Consider the following 18,287-nt stretch of genomic DNA (forward strand, 5'->3'; position numbering starts at 1 on the left):
AGTTTTACAGGCAACAAAGATCCTTCCATACTAGAACGGGGCAAAACATTGGTAGTTTGCACAATGTTTGCTGGCACACAAGTCACTGGTCCATGTACTCCATTTTGCCCACCTTTAGGCAAAGCTAGCATTTTCATGAATGGTATGTGTAAAGCAATTAAATGTTGCTCTAAGCTATTCAAACATGCCAATTCAGGTGGAATATAATGAACTTCCAAATTATTGGTTGCAGACTCAGGAGGGACTTCACCTTTATTAATCTTATAATGACACGTATAACAGATCCACAGTTTACCTCTAGGTGTGTCCAACCAGTGACACGGACTGACACAGTCTTCATTACATTTATGTAAATAATCTTCAGTTAAACATCTATCGGCAATCACCGCAATAGCTTGAGTCATATTATAATGGCTCTTTTCACAATTCAGCACCTGATGTCTAAACAACAACCTATGGCAGACACAACACACAAAATCTGGCCCATCTTTTACTTTATCCAAAAAATTACTCATAACAAAATCAAATTGCTCAGCCTTTTCTTTCATTTGTTTCCTTTTCAAACTGACACCTGCTACAACACGCCTTTTGTGTTCTGGATTTCCATGATACTTTCTTGTACTCACTACTTTTACGTTTTGCCTATGCAGCTCATTTGATCTGTATTTTCTAATGCTCATTTCCTTTAACCTTTCCCTATAAAGGACATTTTGTTTATATTTCCTGATGCTCATTTTCTTTAACCTTTCCCTATAAAGGACATTTTGTTTATATTTCCTGATGCTCATTTCCTTTAACCTTTCCCTATGGAGGACATTTTGTTTATATTTCCTGATGCTCATTTCCTTTAACCTTTCCCTATGGAGGACATTTGTTTATATTTCCTGATGCTCATTTCCTTTAACCTTTCCCTATGGAGGACATTTTGTTTATATTTCCTGATGCCCATTTCCTTTAACCTTTCCCTATAGAGGACATTTTGTTTATATTTCCTGATGCCCATTTCCTTTAACCTTTCCCTATGGAGGACATTTTGTTTATATTTCCTGATGCTCATTTCCTTTAACCTTTCCCTATAGAGGACATTTTGTTTATATTTCCTGATGTTACTTTCCTTCAATTTTTGCCTATGCAGTACATGGTCTTGATATTTTTTAATGCTCTTTGCCTTTAACTTTTCCTTATGAAACACATTTTCCTGGTATGTAGTCTGATTTTGAAAATATCGCTTCTTTTTTAAATACTTAGAAAAACAGTAGTTGCCTACTGTACTAAAGACATTAGAAGTACCATGACCCTTTTCTTTTGTTTTTCTTCTGGATATGTACTGTTGTGTACACAAATGTGTGTCTTTGCATAAACCAAAACAAACATTCTTATCAAAATGTTGCACACAAATTGCTGGTTCAAAATGACCATTTTCACAGTTTAAGTAGATCCCTTCATTTGCCAATGCTGTATTCATGCAGCTGTATTTTTGCCATTTGTCACCATTACAGATAAATATGTCCAAACCTAAAGCATTTGCTGCTGCCTGAAATTCTGTCTCAGTAGCACAATGCCCAACATACTTCATCTGTGACTTTGCAACATACTCTGATACAGAAGCATATTCATTTCCCACTAATGTCATGTGTTCTTCACTGTGATTCTCCATATACTTAACAACAGCAAGCCTAATCTTACGATGGCTTTTCTGAGAACCACTGATTACCTGAGATAAAGCTCTAAAGAAACTATTACCATCCTCTACAACCTTGTCTGTCTTACAAACACCACCTAAATCCCCAGATACAGAGTGTACTTTGACAGCCTGCTTTTCAAAATCAACATTAAATTTACAGCATAAAGTTTGTGCAACTTCACTAGAGAGTGGATTAAAGCTAAAAGTCACCCGACTGTCATTCACAACCTCATCGGAAGCATCTGTATCTAATACTGCTGTATCTGCACAAAATGTGTGATCCTGTGTGTGATCTTTAGCATGCTGCATGGTGTGTTTGAAAGAAAAAGTACTATTATCCTTACTTTGAGATCTAGTATTGTACCCTTTGTCAAACAATGCACTGGTTTTACAGTAACCATAACAACTGTGCAGTTCAGGCTCATGAACACAAACCACTGTTTCATAATGATTTCCACTGCAATTTTCTAAATAGATGCCGTCTTTTGAAAACAGCTTACCATTACAACTGTACTTCAACCAACGGCCATCATAAAATGTAAATACATCAACTCCTAAATAATCTGCAGTTACTTGTATTTCGACTTCTGTAGCCCAGCTGTTAACGTTTCTCATTTTAGACTTCTCAATATAGTCCGACACAGATGAATACTCGGGTCTCAAAATGTTGCTATATGTTACAGCATTCTTTTTCAACTCTTTAACAATAGCAAGTCTTACTTTGCGATGATGCTTTTGTGTGCCACTCACAGCTTGAGAAATAGCTCTGAAGAAACAGTTCCCATCCGCAACTATACTCTCTTTTTTGCACGGTGCACCTAACAGACCAACACGTGCAGACACTGGTACACTGGTCTTTTCAAACTCCACATTCAACTGTGTGCACAAGGCCCTACAAACCTGCTCACGAATAGGACTAAACACCAGATTGCTGTTCACTATTTCACCAACAAATTCAACATCTGAATTAAGCTGAGCTACATCATACTGTTTTAATTTCTTTGCTTTACAATGACTCAAAGAAATCTTGCGTTTTCTTCTTGCCTCCTGGCCTGAAACACAAGCAGATTCCTCACTTGTACTCTCTGTGAGTCTCACACTTTCTGAGCCCTTGACTTGCTTAACACAAACACCAGCTATTTCAAAAGGCTTTTGCTCCTTACTGAGGGCAGTAGCCAGGCAGCAAATGTGACTGAACACATCTTCAAGTGAACTAAAATACAACAGAACACTTCTTCCCTTTTCACTGACCATACCATCAGCACTGCGTGCATGACAGTCAAACACTGCATACTCTCCATTTTGACAAATGACTGCACAAGTGCTGCCACACAATGTCAGAAGACATGTAACATAGTCTGCAAAAATCTTTTGCAGCCCACTCTCTAAGCTAGTGTAGACACCAGCCTCAATGAATTCACCTTCAACAACATCAACGTCTCCAGTCACAAAATCTCCAAACTCAAACTCAAACTGCTGCCCATCAATACATGCATTTCTGGGCAAATCAGGCACACACAGATAACTGGCTGACCCACTGATCATGTCCCCATCTCTCAAATCTGTGTATAACTTGTCACCTAAAAGTACAACTCTGTCCACATCTTTTGTCTGCCATGAAAAGACACTATCAATTGTGTGCTTTGCTAAGCTAACCAAACTGATAGCCATACACTGAACTCCACCATACTTAAATCTATCATCACCCTGATGAAATGACCCTCTCACACTCTTACTAAATGTAGTGGAATGGTTACCATCACTATTGACAACTGATGCTTGACTATCCTGTGGAGACATGCAAAGACTGGGGTTAGCATTGTTCTTATCTTTGGAGACTCCTGGTGTGCACTCGTCCACCTCAGCACTGGTAGGCAACGCAGGTGGCACCCCCACAAAACCTGCCTCCACCTAGAAAAAGATATGGGATAACAAATCTTAAATTGATAAAATCTGCCAGGAACTTGTGATACTACATTTAATATGAAAAGACACCAACCTGGTCCTCCACGGTGTCCTGGATTGCTGCACTGGTAGGTGGTCCAGGTGTCACCTCCACAGCCTGAACATCCATCTGCGCAGATACAAAAACTGCTGTTATTTTTAAGTCACCAGTGCTTCCAGAACATGAGCACAGAACATACAGTATCTTGTTGAGGGTGAATTACAGCTGACTGAGTTTTTATTCTGGATTTCATTAAAAATATTGAAACTGCACAGACCTGGTCTGGCACCACCACCACAGGTGAAGGACTGGTAGGTGATTCTGTCTTCACCTGCACCATACTGGCTCCTGCCTCCACCTGAGAAAGTTGTGATTCATTCATTTTATCTTTCAACAGCCCAGAAAAACATTGCAATTTCCATTTCAGTTAGAAAAAAATACAATATATAAATATTATGAATAATAAAGGGTTTTACTTTTAAAGTAAGTTCCATATTTTAATGGGATGCTGAAGAACTCACCTTGCCAGCAGGAAAGCTGTCAGTGAACTCCACAGAGTCAAGGGTTGATAGCAACACCTTGTCCATCTCGTCCAAAATGTCTGCACTGAAGCGGACAGGGCACAGAGGGATGGTGGAAACTGTATCCCCCTGACAAAATTAAGACATTATTGATTAAAATGAGCCCAAAACTTTATAATACTAAAACAAAAGTGAAATACACATTTAACAAACCTGTCGGTCTTGAAGCAGCCGCCTCTTGGGGTCCCCAGTGGAGTGGGTAGGGCTCCCGGGCCGCTTCTTTTATAGGGAAAAACAGTAGGATTTAATTATGTGGTCATTAATAAACATGACTCTTGCATTTGTACCAGGTGTAAATCTCACCTTCTTGCCCTGTCCGACAAGCGTGCCCTCAGAAGGGTGTGGCCGTGGCAGAGGATCGGGGCCTGTCACGACCAGCTTTGGTGCAACCCTTCTAACGGGTGGGGCCTGACAGACTGTAGGCGAGTCCATCTGGGAAGATACAGAAACTGATGTTATTTTTAAGCCACTAGTGCTTCCAAAACATGAGCACAGAACATATAATATCTTGTTGAGGGTGAATTACAGACGATTGAGTTTTTATTCTGGATTCCATTAAAAATATTGAAAGTGCACACACCTGGTCGGCCCCCACCACAGGTGAAGAACTGGTAGGTGATCTGGCTTTCACCTCCAGACCTCCTGATTCCACCTGCGAGTTTTTATTCATTCATTTCATCTTGCAACAGCTGAGAAAAACATTGCAATTTCCATTTCTGTTAGAATTTTACAAACCTGTTGCTTGGGCTGGTGGGTCCTGGAGGATTTTTGGCTTCTCACACGGGGCGGCTGGCAAGAAAAAATTCAACATAAATATTCTGAATAATAAAAGGTTTTATATTAAAAAAAAAAACATTCCACCATTTGGATGATAAAGAACTCACCTTCTTTCCCGTGGGAAGGCTGGCCTTGGACTCCACAGAGTCAAGGTCTGATGGCGACACCTTGTCCATCTCCTCTAAAATGTCTGCACTGAAGCGGACAGGGCACAGAGGGATGGTGGAAACCGTATCCCCCTGACAGAATTAAGACATTGATTAAAATGAGCCCAAAACTTTACTATACTAAAACCAAAAATGAAATACACATTTAACAAACCTGCCGGTCGCGAAGCAGCCGCCTCTTCTTGGGGTCCCCAGTGGAGTGGGTAGGGCTCCCCGGCCGCTTCTTTTATAGAGAGACAGTAGGGTTTGATTAATTATGTGGTCAATAAGCACGACTAGGATTTGTACCAGGTGTAACACTCACCTTCTTGCCCTGTCCGACAATCGTCCACTCAGAAGGGTGTGGCCGTGGCAGAGGATCGGGGCCTGTCACGACCAGCTTTGGTGCAACCCTTCTGACAGGCGGGTTCTTCTGAGGCACCGTGGGCGGGGTTGGAGCGGGTGGTGCCTCAGACAGCTGTAGGAATGAGACAGTCCAAATCAGTCGACCTAGGATGTCCATTCCCCCGTCTGTATCACTCAGATGGACCTGCAAAAGAGACAACAGAGAAACATATTACATTAAGTGCATTTTATGCTTATTTTTGAATTGATATAAATCAAATAAGCAATGTTACTCACCCCATCTCTAGCCCACAGGTGCAGTCGGTCCATTGGAAAGTGTTCAGCAACAGAATAATACTTGACACCTTCAGGAAAACAATAACTATGGTTAGGAGAACACTGGATAACATTGTTTTATTGCTTCCACTAGAAGTTCATGGAAGATCTTGAAGTTAAGGTTTACATACTCATCCGTGCTGCAACACGATGATACTCCTGGCTCAAAAGTGTCTGCAGTTCCACCTCGACAGTGAGGCGAGGCGGAAAATCCAGGACAACAACCTAAAGACAATATCACGTATTGTTAGTTTCAAATGGGAGTCTCCAGAAATTGAACATTTTCAAAATATATATAAAAATAAATTGATAATACCTTCTGCCAGCGGCTGCAGACTGTAGCAAGATACCGACCGAAGTCGGACGCAGCCTCTGTGACTGTTCTGCTGGCAGTCAGGTTGTTGGAGGGAGCGAGCACCACCACCAGAGAAGGAGTCCGATCTAGCTGGGTGCGAATGAACTCCTTCTCCAGCTCTGAGGCACAAGCGCCCGGGGTGGAACTGATGCCGAAGGACAGGCAACCCTCTGGCAGTGCCACCAATCCATCCGCAAAGTGGCGCAGATGGGAGTCTCCAACAACAAATACAAACTGAGAAATGGCATAATTTTGGATGTTAATCACACTGTGCTTCTCATATTTTCTCCCTATATTATTCTTTAACTGTTGAACAGCCATTGTACCTTCTTCTTGGGAGACTCTGGCGGGATGACCAACTTGTGGCTCTTCCCGGTGAAGGGGGAGATTCGCCATTGCCCCACACGGTGACGGTAACCGGTGCCACGCCCTTGAAAGACAGACATGAGACTTTGAAAACTCAGTAACAATTTCAATTCAGTGTTCACAAACAGAACAGATACATACGTGTGGGGACGTCCTCCCTAGCCAGCAGAGAGCGCACAGGAACAGCAAGCTGCTCTGCCACTCTCCGCTTCATCGCCTGGGAGCGGCGATGAGACTTCCCTCGCGGCATTCTGAAAGCACAGACAAACCTGGTTCAAAATGATGCTCCAAACTGACATTCCAATAATTCAAGCCTACTATATCATCTACATTAAAACTAAAAAATATAAGCATTCCATTCGGCAAAACCCAATAGCAGTAACCCAAGGGGATACACTTTTCATATAAAAATTATTCTGAAACATTTTCATTTATGAATGTTAAGACTGACCTTGCTATCTCCTAGCAGACGAAGCTTAAAGGGGAGTCTTGAAGACGGTGCAGGCTGTGTCTGTCTGAAGATTTGCTCTCTTAGCACAAACAGACAAACAAACAATTAAACTATTGTCAGAACATTAAAAAGGTAGAGAAATAAATTGTTATACTTTGTCGAGCAGGATTAAAGTTAGACTGTAGTTAGACTGTAGTATAAAAGCTAAAATCATTTAATACAGTGTATCCAAAGGAACCTGTAATTACATTCAAATGTACACAAAAAATGTATAAATAAATTGGGACGCATGCAGAGATATTAATGGTTGAAAAGCCTTAAAGTTTTGCTTAAAATCACTGATAATACAAGTCAGTTACAAGTCACCCAGGGTTTCAGCCAACTGCTTTTTCACAAGTGCCTTATCCTGGACTTTTCCCAGCAGATCCATGCAGCAATTTTGACTTATGTGCACTATGTACCACCAAGTACAACATTAGTCAGCTAGTACTGGTGGCTGTGCTGATGAAGACACACTCAAACTCATTAAGGTTTCCCATAAAATACAGAAACGCTAAAATATATCACAACTATAATTGTTAGATTTCCCACTTTTAATTGGTCCTTTAATTAACCATGGGTGACACATGCAGACGTCAGGATAAATTAATAAAAGCTGAGCTAAAACACGATATTTCATCAAAATCAGTTTACCAAACAATAATGAACCAGGACTATTTCTAACACATTAAAAGGTGAGAGCTAACTCTCAAGAGAGACACTGTGTGTGTGTGTGTGTGTGAAAGAGAGAAAGAGAGACAGACACACACGACGAGAGAGAGAGAGAGACACACACACACGACGAGAGAGAGAGAGACACACACACACACACACGACGAGAGAGAGAGAGACACACACACACACACAGCGAGAGAGAGAGAGAGCGAGACACACACACACACACAGCCAGAGAGACACAGAGAGAGAGACAGAGAGAGAGAGACAGAGAGAGAGACAGAGAGAGAGAGACAGACACAGAGAGAGAGAGACAGAGAGAGAGAGACAGAGACAAAGAGAGAGAGAGAGAGACAGAGACACAGAGAGAGACAGAGACACAGAGAGAGAGAGAGACAGAGAGACAGAGAGAGAGAGAGAGACAGAGACACACAGAGAGAGAGACAGAGAGAGAGACAGCGAGAGAGAGAGAGAGCGAGACACACACACACACAGCCAGAGAGACACAGAGAGAGAGAGACAGAGAGAGAGAGACAGAGAGACACAGAGAGAGAGAGACAGAGAGAGAGAGACAGAGAGACAGACAAAGAGAGAGAGACAGAGAGACAGAGACACAGAGAGAGAGAGAGAGACAGAGACACAGAGAGAGAGAGAGAGACAGAGAGAGAGAGACAGAGAGAGAGAGAGAGACAGAGAGAGAGAGAGAGATGAGGTGCCACACACACAGAAAGAGAGAGAGACAGACAGGTGAGCAAGCTAGAGATTAAATTGCCTGTCAAAAATCATCCTGACATATATTACAGTTAAAGTATTAAATAAGCTGGGATAGGCAATCCACTCAAATGAACCTCCAATTCATCTACAAGTACAGAAGGATGCTCTTTTTTTTAAAAATCATCCCACCAGTTCAACTGTTAATTTTATTAAAAAAAAAAGATTCAGTTTAAAGAAAGGAAATACACTGAAATGCGCTGGGTAACTTGTAACTGATGACTGTGTGTATACCACTGATTTGCATAATACTTTAAAGCTTTTCAATAACAAGTATCTATGCATGCTTGCAGATTTATCTAACTGTTTAAAAATGTGCTTATGGACAGAACTGAGTGTGCACACATACACATCACCCACGTAGGAAAAGCACACATGGGGAGTGCTTACATGAAAGGCATGGAGCTAATGTCAGAAAGCCAAACACTGAGGCGTATACAGACATTTTTAATAACTTACAGACTCTGTTTAAACCACTTTGAAAAGCTTTTTTTCATCCCAACATTTGTATCCCTCTTCTCCCTCAGTTTTCTGTCTCGGAGAGCTTTCTTTTTTGCCGATCCATCTTTAGCTACCTGCCCTCAGATGATAGCAATATTCAAATAACAACGGACGCGATGGAGCGCGCGCTGGAGCACCGCTTATGTGTGTGTGTGTGTGTGTGTCGACAGGAGGCGGGGTGGTGAAGGCGCACAGGGGCGCCTAATCAGCGCCATGTCTCTGTAATTTATCATATGATTTGCACAGCTGTTAAACACATTAAATGCAGATTATAAAAATAATTTCTGCGCATGGCTGCGGTACCCCCCCCCCAATGGAAACACACAGACACCTGATACATGTTACTAGCGATATTAGCATGCTACTAGCGATATTAGCATGCTAACTAGCTAGCCTTACAGGCATTTCCTAGCCGGTTAAAAAGGTACACAGAGGAGTTATGTACAGGATTAACTAGAATCTCTAACATCCGCTATTATGAGCACAGGTCCCTCGATTCAGCTTGATTTTTTAGTGCTATTTAAAAAACTAAGAAATACATTTTGCTAGCATTACCATACCCACTACTACACAAGAGTAAGAACATAAAAAGGAGATAAAACTTACCCGAATTCACGCGCTGCAAGCTGTGAATGAATCACTCTGAGGATGGTCTGGAAATCACCAAACTCTTCTCTCTACTGCGAAAAACAGTCCAGATACCGAGCGAAAGCACCGAAGTACAGTCTAGTAGTGTCTGGCCTGGGTCTTTGCAAAGCAAAGGGAAAGAGGAGGAGGAGGACACCCATATTTATAATCTCGGGATGTCCTATCTTTCAAAATGTCAATTGAACCAATCACAGATACAGGGGGTGGACTGAGGCCAATGCACCAATCGAATGCTGACAGCTACGGAGCAAACACTGGCACAGAGGAGAAACTGATTTAAATGTGATTTTTAAAATATATAATATAGTGTAATATAATATAATATAATATAATATAATATAATATATATTTCTCAATACTTAAAATTGGCATTGAACAAAGGTAAAATTATAGACTAAAATATTCATAGGCAAAACCTTTGACAGTATATAAGTTAATTTTTTCGTTTTAATGTCATTTTAAAGGAAGCAGACACTTTGTCACTGTATCTCACTCTGATAAAAAAAAAAAAAAGACATTGCCATAGTGATGGCGATGTTCTCATTCTAACGATCTATCTATATCTAAGTATCTCATTCTAATTCTAACCTCTAAAAACATTTAAATAACCTACTATACTGTAAAATAAACAAATAAGCTAGGTGCAAAAAAACAAAAATAATAAGGAAAATTCTTCTTCTGAGGATGTAACTATTTATAAAACCTCATCCACTAAATGTATTTTGAAAAATGAAATCCTATATTAATCACAATTTAGCTTACAAATCCCATTACACATTATGTATAATTGAAACTATATATGATACATAATTTCTCAACCATTACAACACTACACCAATACATTTATCAATACACTAGTACAATACATTACCCCTGTCTTTGCTCCTCAGCCACACCCAACCTTACTTAACAGAGCTCCTTCTATTCATTCCCCAAACACAAGTGGTTATATGTTGTGAATATCATATTCTTACATATATTTTTCTAGAATACTTGGCTGTCCTATTATTTAAAGTTTGGTTATGTGATTGAGGAATTTCATAACAAAATATTTCTGATTCACTTTTGTATCTTAAGTCTTCCAGATGTGGGAAATATATAATTATTCACTTTCACTAAAACACTTACCTAATGGTAATTATTTATTTTGCATCTAACCATTAAATATGAAAACATATGAAAATGTAACAGTTTAAATTATAATGAAAAACAGAATGAAAATGAAACAAGAAAATGAATAAACACATTTATTTACAAATACTTTAAACAGCGAAAACTACTAAAATATGTAAAATTATTTAGAACACTTCAAACATATGAAAACAAACTAATAGAACAACTGGAACATTTATTTTCAAACATCTTCTTCCAACCCATCACAATTCCCACTGTCTGTCTGGGTGGAAGCATCACTTTTCTGTGAAGAAATATCTACAAACAAAAATAAAAATATCAACATGAAATTTATAGATAATTATGCCAAATAATAATCACACACATTAAAGACATATTACTTATTAAATAATGCAAATATTTTTTTATGAATTTCTAAATAGTCACTGTCAAAACCAGAAGCAAAGAAATCTTCATTTCCTAATCTGGGAATCTCTGTGCATTACAGACAACAGTCAGACAATGTACAAAAAACCTGATAAAACATTAACACTCACTAAAATAACATATATATGTTATTATACAATACAGGGAAGAACACAAAGGACAGAAGAAATACAACAATTTAAACAATCAACACACACATATGACAACAAGAAAAAACAATGGACTCAGGAAAAAAAAAGAAAACATAAATAGCAACAAAGAGGAGGAGAAAAAAGGAAGAGAATACTAATGAATAGCATAATGAATCATTTACAAAAAAGAAATCTACAGTATATGAACAGAAACTGTACACAAAAGACCTATAAAAAGCATCCATAAATAACAGAAACATCAATACTTTACCACAACAGATCATACCATCACAGAAGAATGCAGAGGTTGCTTGCAGAACCTCTAGTTCCTGCTGTGCTTCTACCAGCTTCTGCTCTGTCACCTTCAGATGCTTGGCCAACACCTGGGCCTTCTGTTCAAATGCTTTCTTTTGCCTTTCCGTTTTGGAAAGGACTTCAAGAAGCCCTTTAAATGCTTCACAGCATTTGTTAAAAGCTTCCTGGCGAGGAACCCCCAGATCCCCACAAAGGTACTGTAATGAGAAAAAGTACAACTATATTAAAGCAAATTTTTTAATATCCTCCACCTTTTCATGAAAAAGAACATTACCAATGTGAAAATATAAATTCACTTAATGTAACAATGATCCACGATAATGCATTTTCCTTCTATTACACTATAACATCAAGTAACCTATGTAGAGGAAGGTACTGTTTGTCAGTATTTCTGCAATAACAAACCTATGCTTGAGTCTCAACCAGAGGTGGGAAGTAACGAAGTACAAATACTTCATTACTGTACTTAACTAGATTTTTCAGGTATCTGTACTTTACTTGAGTATTTATTCTTCTGACTACTTTTTACTTTTACTCCCTACATTTTTACACAAGTATCTGTACTTTCTACTTCTTACATTTTCAAACAGACTCGTTACTTTTTAACACGTCAGAGAGAAGTTTGCATTTCCGGTCAGTGCGCCGTCAAACATCAAACCATCTGAGCCTAAACCGGGAATAATAACATAAGAGACAATCGTACTGGCGTATCCTCCATCACCGAGGCTTATCTCGTACAAAAGGATTAAATACACAAACCCATATAATTAATGTATCATTTATAACACTATGATCAGGGGTCACAGGGGGCCAGACCAAGTCTGTAAGTTGTGCTCGCGGCACATAAACAGATTAATTAGCACTACTGAACAGGAGTGAGCATAAAGTGAGTAACGTGTGGCAGGTAATTTTAAATGCAGTGTTTCTAAATTCTCAACAAATATCAGCAAACACACAAAGTGTGTGCAGTTTGTCACACAGTGTGTCTGCTAGCTAAAAGACGACCTGCTGTATTTCAGGGAGAGCAAAGAGAGAGAAGTTCACTCAGAGATGGAGAAAGAGGACAGGAGAGGAAGAAGAGAGGTTAGAATTAAAGGTAAGGACTGGAAAATAAACTGAAGTATGCTGACTTTGTGTAATTCAAAGATTGTATGAAAATACTGCAGTTTAGTATGTAATAAAGAGGTCAGCCTGTTGTACTGTATTTACAGTAAAGCTCTGTGTTGGTGCACAGACGCTGTGTTGATGGTCACAGTTACAGGTTACATCAGTGTAGCAGAGATGAGTTTGAATCAAAGCTGCTGATGCTGAGATCACTGAATCCAGCATTTCTACAGCCTGTATGCTGTCAGTGTAGGGGATGGAGATCAGCTCAGATAGCTGTGAAATACTGGGTTACATCTTTGTGAGTTCACTTCATCCACACAGAGCAGTAAACCTCAGAGCAGCAGCAGCAGGTCAGCTGATCACAGCCTGCACACCAACATCATTTACTGCAGCTCACAATAGAAAGCTGTGGTTCTTCTCCCCATGCAGAGCCACTACAGCTGATCTTAGGGTTCCTCCACCTTCTGAATCCCACTGTAACCCCTGAGTATCCTCATGTTTGTGTTTACGTGGAGGCACAGTCACCCTCTACTATGGAGGACACAGAGAACAGAGCTGTGGTTAAATTAACTTTCACAGTTTGTGTCCTACATAACAGATTCAAGCTGAGTGCATTCATTAGGATTAAAATTTACACTTGAATAACATTTGTATTCTCATGTAATATTATTTTATATTATTACAATAATATATAATGAGGTTCAGTTAACTTTACACAAAAATAGCAGGTGGAAACATTCTCCAATGAACTACTTTTACTTTTTTACTTTGGAGTACATTTCAGAGCCTGTACTTTTTTTACTTTTACTTAACTAAAGAAGTTGAACCAGTAGTTTGACTTTTAACACAATATTTTTTTAACACAAGTACTTGTACTTCTATGTAAGTACAGAATATCAGTACTTTTGACACCTCTGGTCTCAACTCAAGCTCTTGATTTTGCATTCTTCAGCCCTGATTAACGTATTTCTTGGCTCCCTTACATAAACCGTTTTTTCCTGTCCCTGAATTTGGTAAGTTTTGCTTATTACTAGGGGTGGGACTCCATTAAAAAAATTAATCGAATTAATTACAAGCTTTGTAATTAATTAATCGAAATTAATCGCATTTCAATATTTGACATGAGAAATATTAACTTAAGTTTAGTTGATGAATAAATCAATATACATGAGCTTAAACTTCAAAATTTTGTTTATTTTCCCACCAGTGTACTACACAGACCAATGAAGGGTGGAAGTGCTCCTGTGATAAGCAAACACCTGAAATTAAAGTTAAGCATCATAACTGGATAGTTTTATTCAACATTAATGTCTCACTTGTTATAGTTGGAAATTAATCATTCTCTCAGCTGTATTCCTTGATGTTGAAATGTGTTATGCTTGTTTTAACAGCTTATTTTGAATTAAAGACTTAAAATTAAACCACAAAAAGGAGAAAAAGTTCGTTCTCCGTTTAACCAGCTGTTTTTACACAGCTGTGCTTCACACTCACGGTTGCTAGGCGACATGAGCTACGCAGAGGTGACGGCAGCTGATATGAAGGCTAGCCGCTCACTTCCGGCCTTTGTGGTGTTCGTGGGCTGCGAAACACGTGGGCCGGGTCCTTCGCAGGATGCGGCCCCTAATTTGGACATTGTGCGTCGATATAATTTGTATGCCGGGAACTCGCGCACTGAGAAACGTTCCACGGTGCAAAGTGCGATTAAAATGCGTTAAAATGTTTAACGTGTTAATTTCCCCATAATTAATTAATCGAAATTAACGCGTTAAAGTCCCACCCCTACTTATTACATTTCTCACTAACCCCTCTCATCAGAGGCTATCTGCACAATGGCTCTACTTCTGTGTCTTCACTACAAAACTTAACAGACTGTTAAGGTTCCTCTGTGTGGGAACAGGGCACGCCAGGTGTAAACCGACAGCAAACACGCACGGTTGGCTAGTTTATGCCGATTCTGCATACAGATCTTTGAGGGGGCATTGAAGGGAAAATGCAAACTGAACCTTTTAAAAGTACGCACGAATGCTAGAAATGAACTGACAACTGTGTAGTGTTCCGTACCGCTCCACTTAAAACACTGACGACACATCATGTAAAATAAAGTGCCATTGCCTCCAAGGAAAATATAAAATATAAATATACACATAAACATAAAATAAAAGTATAAACATTCATAAGTAAACTTACACAGGCAACCTGAGCCGTCAACTTTGCCGATTCTGCCTCGCCATCAGAAAACGACGGAAATTTGGAGGGAGAATACTCTGCCATTTTCTAGAAATACAATAATTGTTCATCTATTACTTACTAAAAGAAATTCAACAATATTAATAATGCACATCAAGTACAAATGAGAATAATAACTAAACAAACTAGTGAACATATGAAAAATATCACCTCACTAAGACCGTAGCCACTCAGTTTTCTGTCTCTCTGCTGTTCTGCGAATGTGGCAGTGTCTACCCGACAGCTTACTCTAGTGTGCACACAACATGGGCGTGACTTATTTTAAAACACGCACAAAAAAGACAAATAATCTGAGAGAATGACCGGAACAACAGTGTCAGCAATTTCAAATTGAAATTCTTTATTACCAACTAAAAGTTAAAGAAACATACTTAACTTGTTAACTGGCTTTATCATATTCAAAAACTCATGAAACTTTGCACATGCGTCACACCTGGTGAAAATTTAAGTATTTTAATGGGCTCGGGCCAGGGCGCGCCCAAATGGCTCGCTAGCGCCCCCTAAACTGGAGCCCCACCGCTGTGTTTCACGTACATGAATGAAACTTCATACACATGTATATCATGTCCAGGCGCACAAAAAATCCTCTTGGAGCCATGCCCTAAACCCAACAGGAAGTCCGCCATTTTGAATTAATTATGCAAATTTGGCGATTAGCAGCCCTCACGCTTTTTCTAATAACTCAGAGGTTTTAGACGTTATCATCTTCATATTTGGTTTGTCTAACCTACACCCCCAGGGGAATCTAAATCTCGAAAATGGTGAGTTTTTGCCAAGGGGGAGGGGTCCTTATGCCCCTTTGAACTTTGATCATTCGCCATGAAATTTTGATTGCCTCTCATTCATACCTACATGATCCAATGTGCATCAAACTTCTCCAGTAGGATAGGGTGCCCCCCTGAACACATACATATGACAATATTTAATATCAGTCGCAGCGCCACCTAGTGGGAACAGGAAATGTCATATTTTACACTTGGAGGTCCAGCTCCAAGGTGGTTTAGCAGAACCATCTCAAATTTCACCTGGAAAGCCTTAAGAAGTTGGACTTACTGTGTTTTCAAAACTGTGAGTTTTTGACAAAAGCGCGTGACCCTTATGGGACGGCAAAGTTCGATGATTCGCCATGAACACAAAAATGGCTGTAACTCCAAGCCAACTTGCCCAATCTGGCTCAAACTTCAGTGGTGTGATAAGCACGCTGCCCTGAACACATTCATATGCATAAAGTCCATAAACGGTAGAGCGCCGCCTAGTGGCAGCTCGGAATATCTTAAAATAGCATGTTTTTTGAGTAGCCCCGGAGCTACGTTTTATCTACATGTATGAAAATGTACAGGCTCATGTAACATCCTAAGACGTACAAAAAAGTCTCTTGGACCCATACCCCAAACCCTACAGGAAGTCGGCCATCTTCAATTGAAGGTGTCACTTTTTGCGATTTCCACGCCTGCTATTTGAACGAACTTGTCCTAGGGCATTTCACCCAGTGACACCAAATTGGCTCCAGATCATCTACACAAGTAGCCCATCAAAAGTTATTCATGGTTTTGTAGAATATTGAACGGTGTTTCCATGGCAACCCTCTGAATTTGGACTTTTTTCAATTTCAAATTCACAGAGATTCTAAACATCAGCCCCTGGGCTGTGCTTTCTCTGTGTATCTGAAAATGTGCCTGCTGATGTAAGATGCTAACATCTAGAAAAAAGTCTCTTGGACCGATAGCCGAAACCCAACAGGAAGTCAGCCACGTTCACTTTAAAGTGTCATTTTTGCAGCATTTTTCGACTTTTTCAGGCCTTTTGGCCTCAACTCCTCCTAGGGCATTTGACCCAGTGAGACCAAAATGGCTCCAGATCATCCACACAAGTAGCCCATCAAAAGATATTCATGGTTTTGTAGAATATTGAACGGTGTTGCCGTAGCAACCCTCTGAATTTGGACTTTTTTTCCATTTCAGGCCCAGATAGGTTCTAAACATCAGCCCCAGGGCAGTGCTTGGTCTGTGTACCTGAAATCGTGCATGCTGAAGTAACATCCTAAGACGTACAAAAAAGTCTCTTGGACCGATAGCCGAAATCCAACAGGAAGCCTGACATGTTCTAATTAAGGTGTCATTTTTGCAGCATTTTTCACATTTTTCAGGCCTGCTATTTGAATCATCTTCTACTACAGCTTTTCATCCAGTCACACCAAAATGGCTCCAGATCATCTACACAAGTAGCCCATCAAAAGATATTCATGGTTTTGTAGAATATTGAACGGTGTTGCCGTAGCAACCCTCTAAATGTGGGATTTTACTCATATACCACAGTGCACCACATTGTTACATCTCTGACATACATTGTCCGATGTGCCTCAAACTTCACAGGCTTAATGGGAGGGTAAGGGAGACCGGACACACCCCTCTATCAGCTTTGTTTCACACTCATAACGCCACCTAGTGGCAACAGGAAATCAGTAGGACACTGATACTCATCATCCTATGGTCATTACAGTTTCATTGATGGCTGCAGGCATTACATAGAGCATTGTGACATATTAATTACTGGGCACTCACCGACGCCACCTAGTGGAAGCGGGAGACGATCGACGCGAAGTACGGCTAGCCTGCTGAGCCGTCAGCAGCCGGGTGAGCCAGCTACTCTCTCGTCTGCGAGAACCTCCGAGCGCGGTTCGGCTGGAGCGTGCCACGGGTCGACGCGCGACTTGGCTGGAGCGCGCCAGGGGTCGACGCGCGCCGGGTGCGAGGGCCCGCTCATCGCCGCTTGCGGCTTTAATTAGGGCCCGAGCACGAACTGTGCGAAGGCCCTATTGTAATTGCTTCGTTTATTAGGGCCCGAGCACGAACTGTGCGAAGGCCCTATTGTAATTGCTTCGTTTATTAGGGCCCGAGCACGAACTGTGCGAAGGCCCTATTGTAATTGCTTCGTTTATTATTATTATTTTTTTTTTTTTTTTTTTTATTATTATTCAGGCAAATGAATTGGCTTTTTGGGGGCTTTATCATATTCAAAAACTCATGAAACTTTGCACATGCGTCACACCTGGTGAAAATTTAAGTATTTTAATGGGCTCGGGCAAGGGCGCGCCCAAATGGCTCGCTAGCGCCCCCTAAACTGGAGCCCCACCGCTGTGTTTCACGTACATGAATGAAACTTCATACACATGTATATCATGTCCAGGCGCACAAAAAATCCTCTTGGAGCCATGCCCTAAACCCAACAGGAAGTCCGCCATTTTGAATTAATTATGCAAATTTGGCGATTTGCAGCCCTCACACTTTTTCTAATAACTCAGAGGTTT

General features: G+C 40.3%; 2 protein-coding genes and 1 long non-coding RNA gene across 3 annotated transcripts; all 3 read right to left on the reverse strand.

Annotated features, from left to right (window-relative positions):
* Positions 1–8: 8 nt before the first annotated feature.
* On the reverse strand, positions 9–3,968 carry LOC115775538 (uncharacterized; the record flags this gene model as incomplete). Its single annotated transcript, XM_030723048.1, has 4 exons — positions 3,907–3,968; positions 3,684–3,758; positions 1,014–3,595; positions 9–852 (listed from the first exon to the last, which is right to left on the reverse strand). Coding segments are annotated over exons 2-4 (3,501 nt in total), but the record flags the coding sequence as incomplete, so codon positions are not given.
* A 158-nt stretch (positions 3,969–4,126) lies between these two features.
* Positions 4,127–6,785, reverse strand: LOC115775539 (uncharacterized). Its single transcript, XM_030723049.1, has 12 exons — positions 6,677–6,785; positions 6,496–6,599; positions 6,131–6,403; positions 5,946–6,039; positions 5,776–5,843; positions 5,459–5,683; positions 5,095–5,226; positions 4,946–4,999; positions 4,791–4,862; positions 4,514–4,642; positions 4,364–4,429; positions 4,127–4,279 (listed from the first exon to the last, which is right to left on the reverse strand). Exons 1-12 carry the CDS (start codon positions 6,783–6,785, stop codon positions 4,127–4,129), a joined length of 1,479 nt encoding a protein of 492 aa, XP_030578909.1.
* Positions 6,541–7,040, reverse strand: LOC115775540 (uncharacterized). Its single transcript, XR_004019335.1, has 3 exons — positions 6,987–7,040; positions 6,677–6,786; positions 6,541–6,599 (listed from the first exon to the last, which is right to left on the reverse strand). It is a non-coding gene; the product is annotated as an uncharacterized LOC115775540 (long non-coding RNA).
* Between the last annotated feature and the right edge of the window lie 11,247 nt (positions 7,041–18,287).

This window comes from Archocentrus centrarchus, unplaced genomic scaffold (assembly GCF_007364275.1).
Source record: "Archocentrus centrarchus isolate MPI-CPG fArcCen1 unplaced genomic scaffold, fArcCen1 scaffold_179_ctg1, whole genome shotgun sequence".
Taxonomy (NCBI): domain Eukaryota; kingdom Metazoa; phylum Chordata; class Actinopteri; order Cichliformes; family Cichlidae; genus Archocentrus; species Archocentrus centrarchus.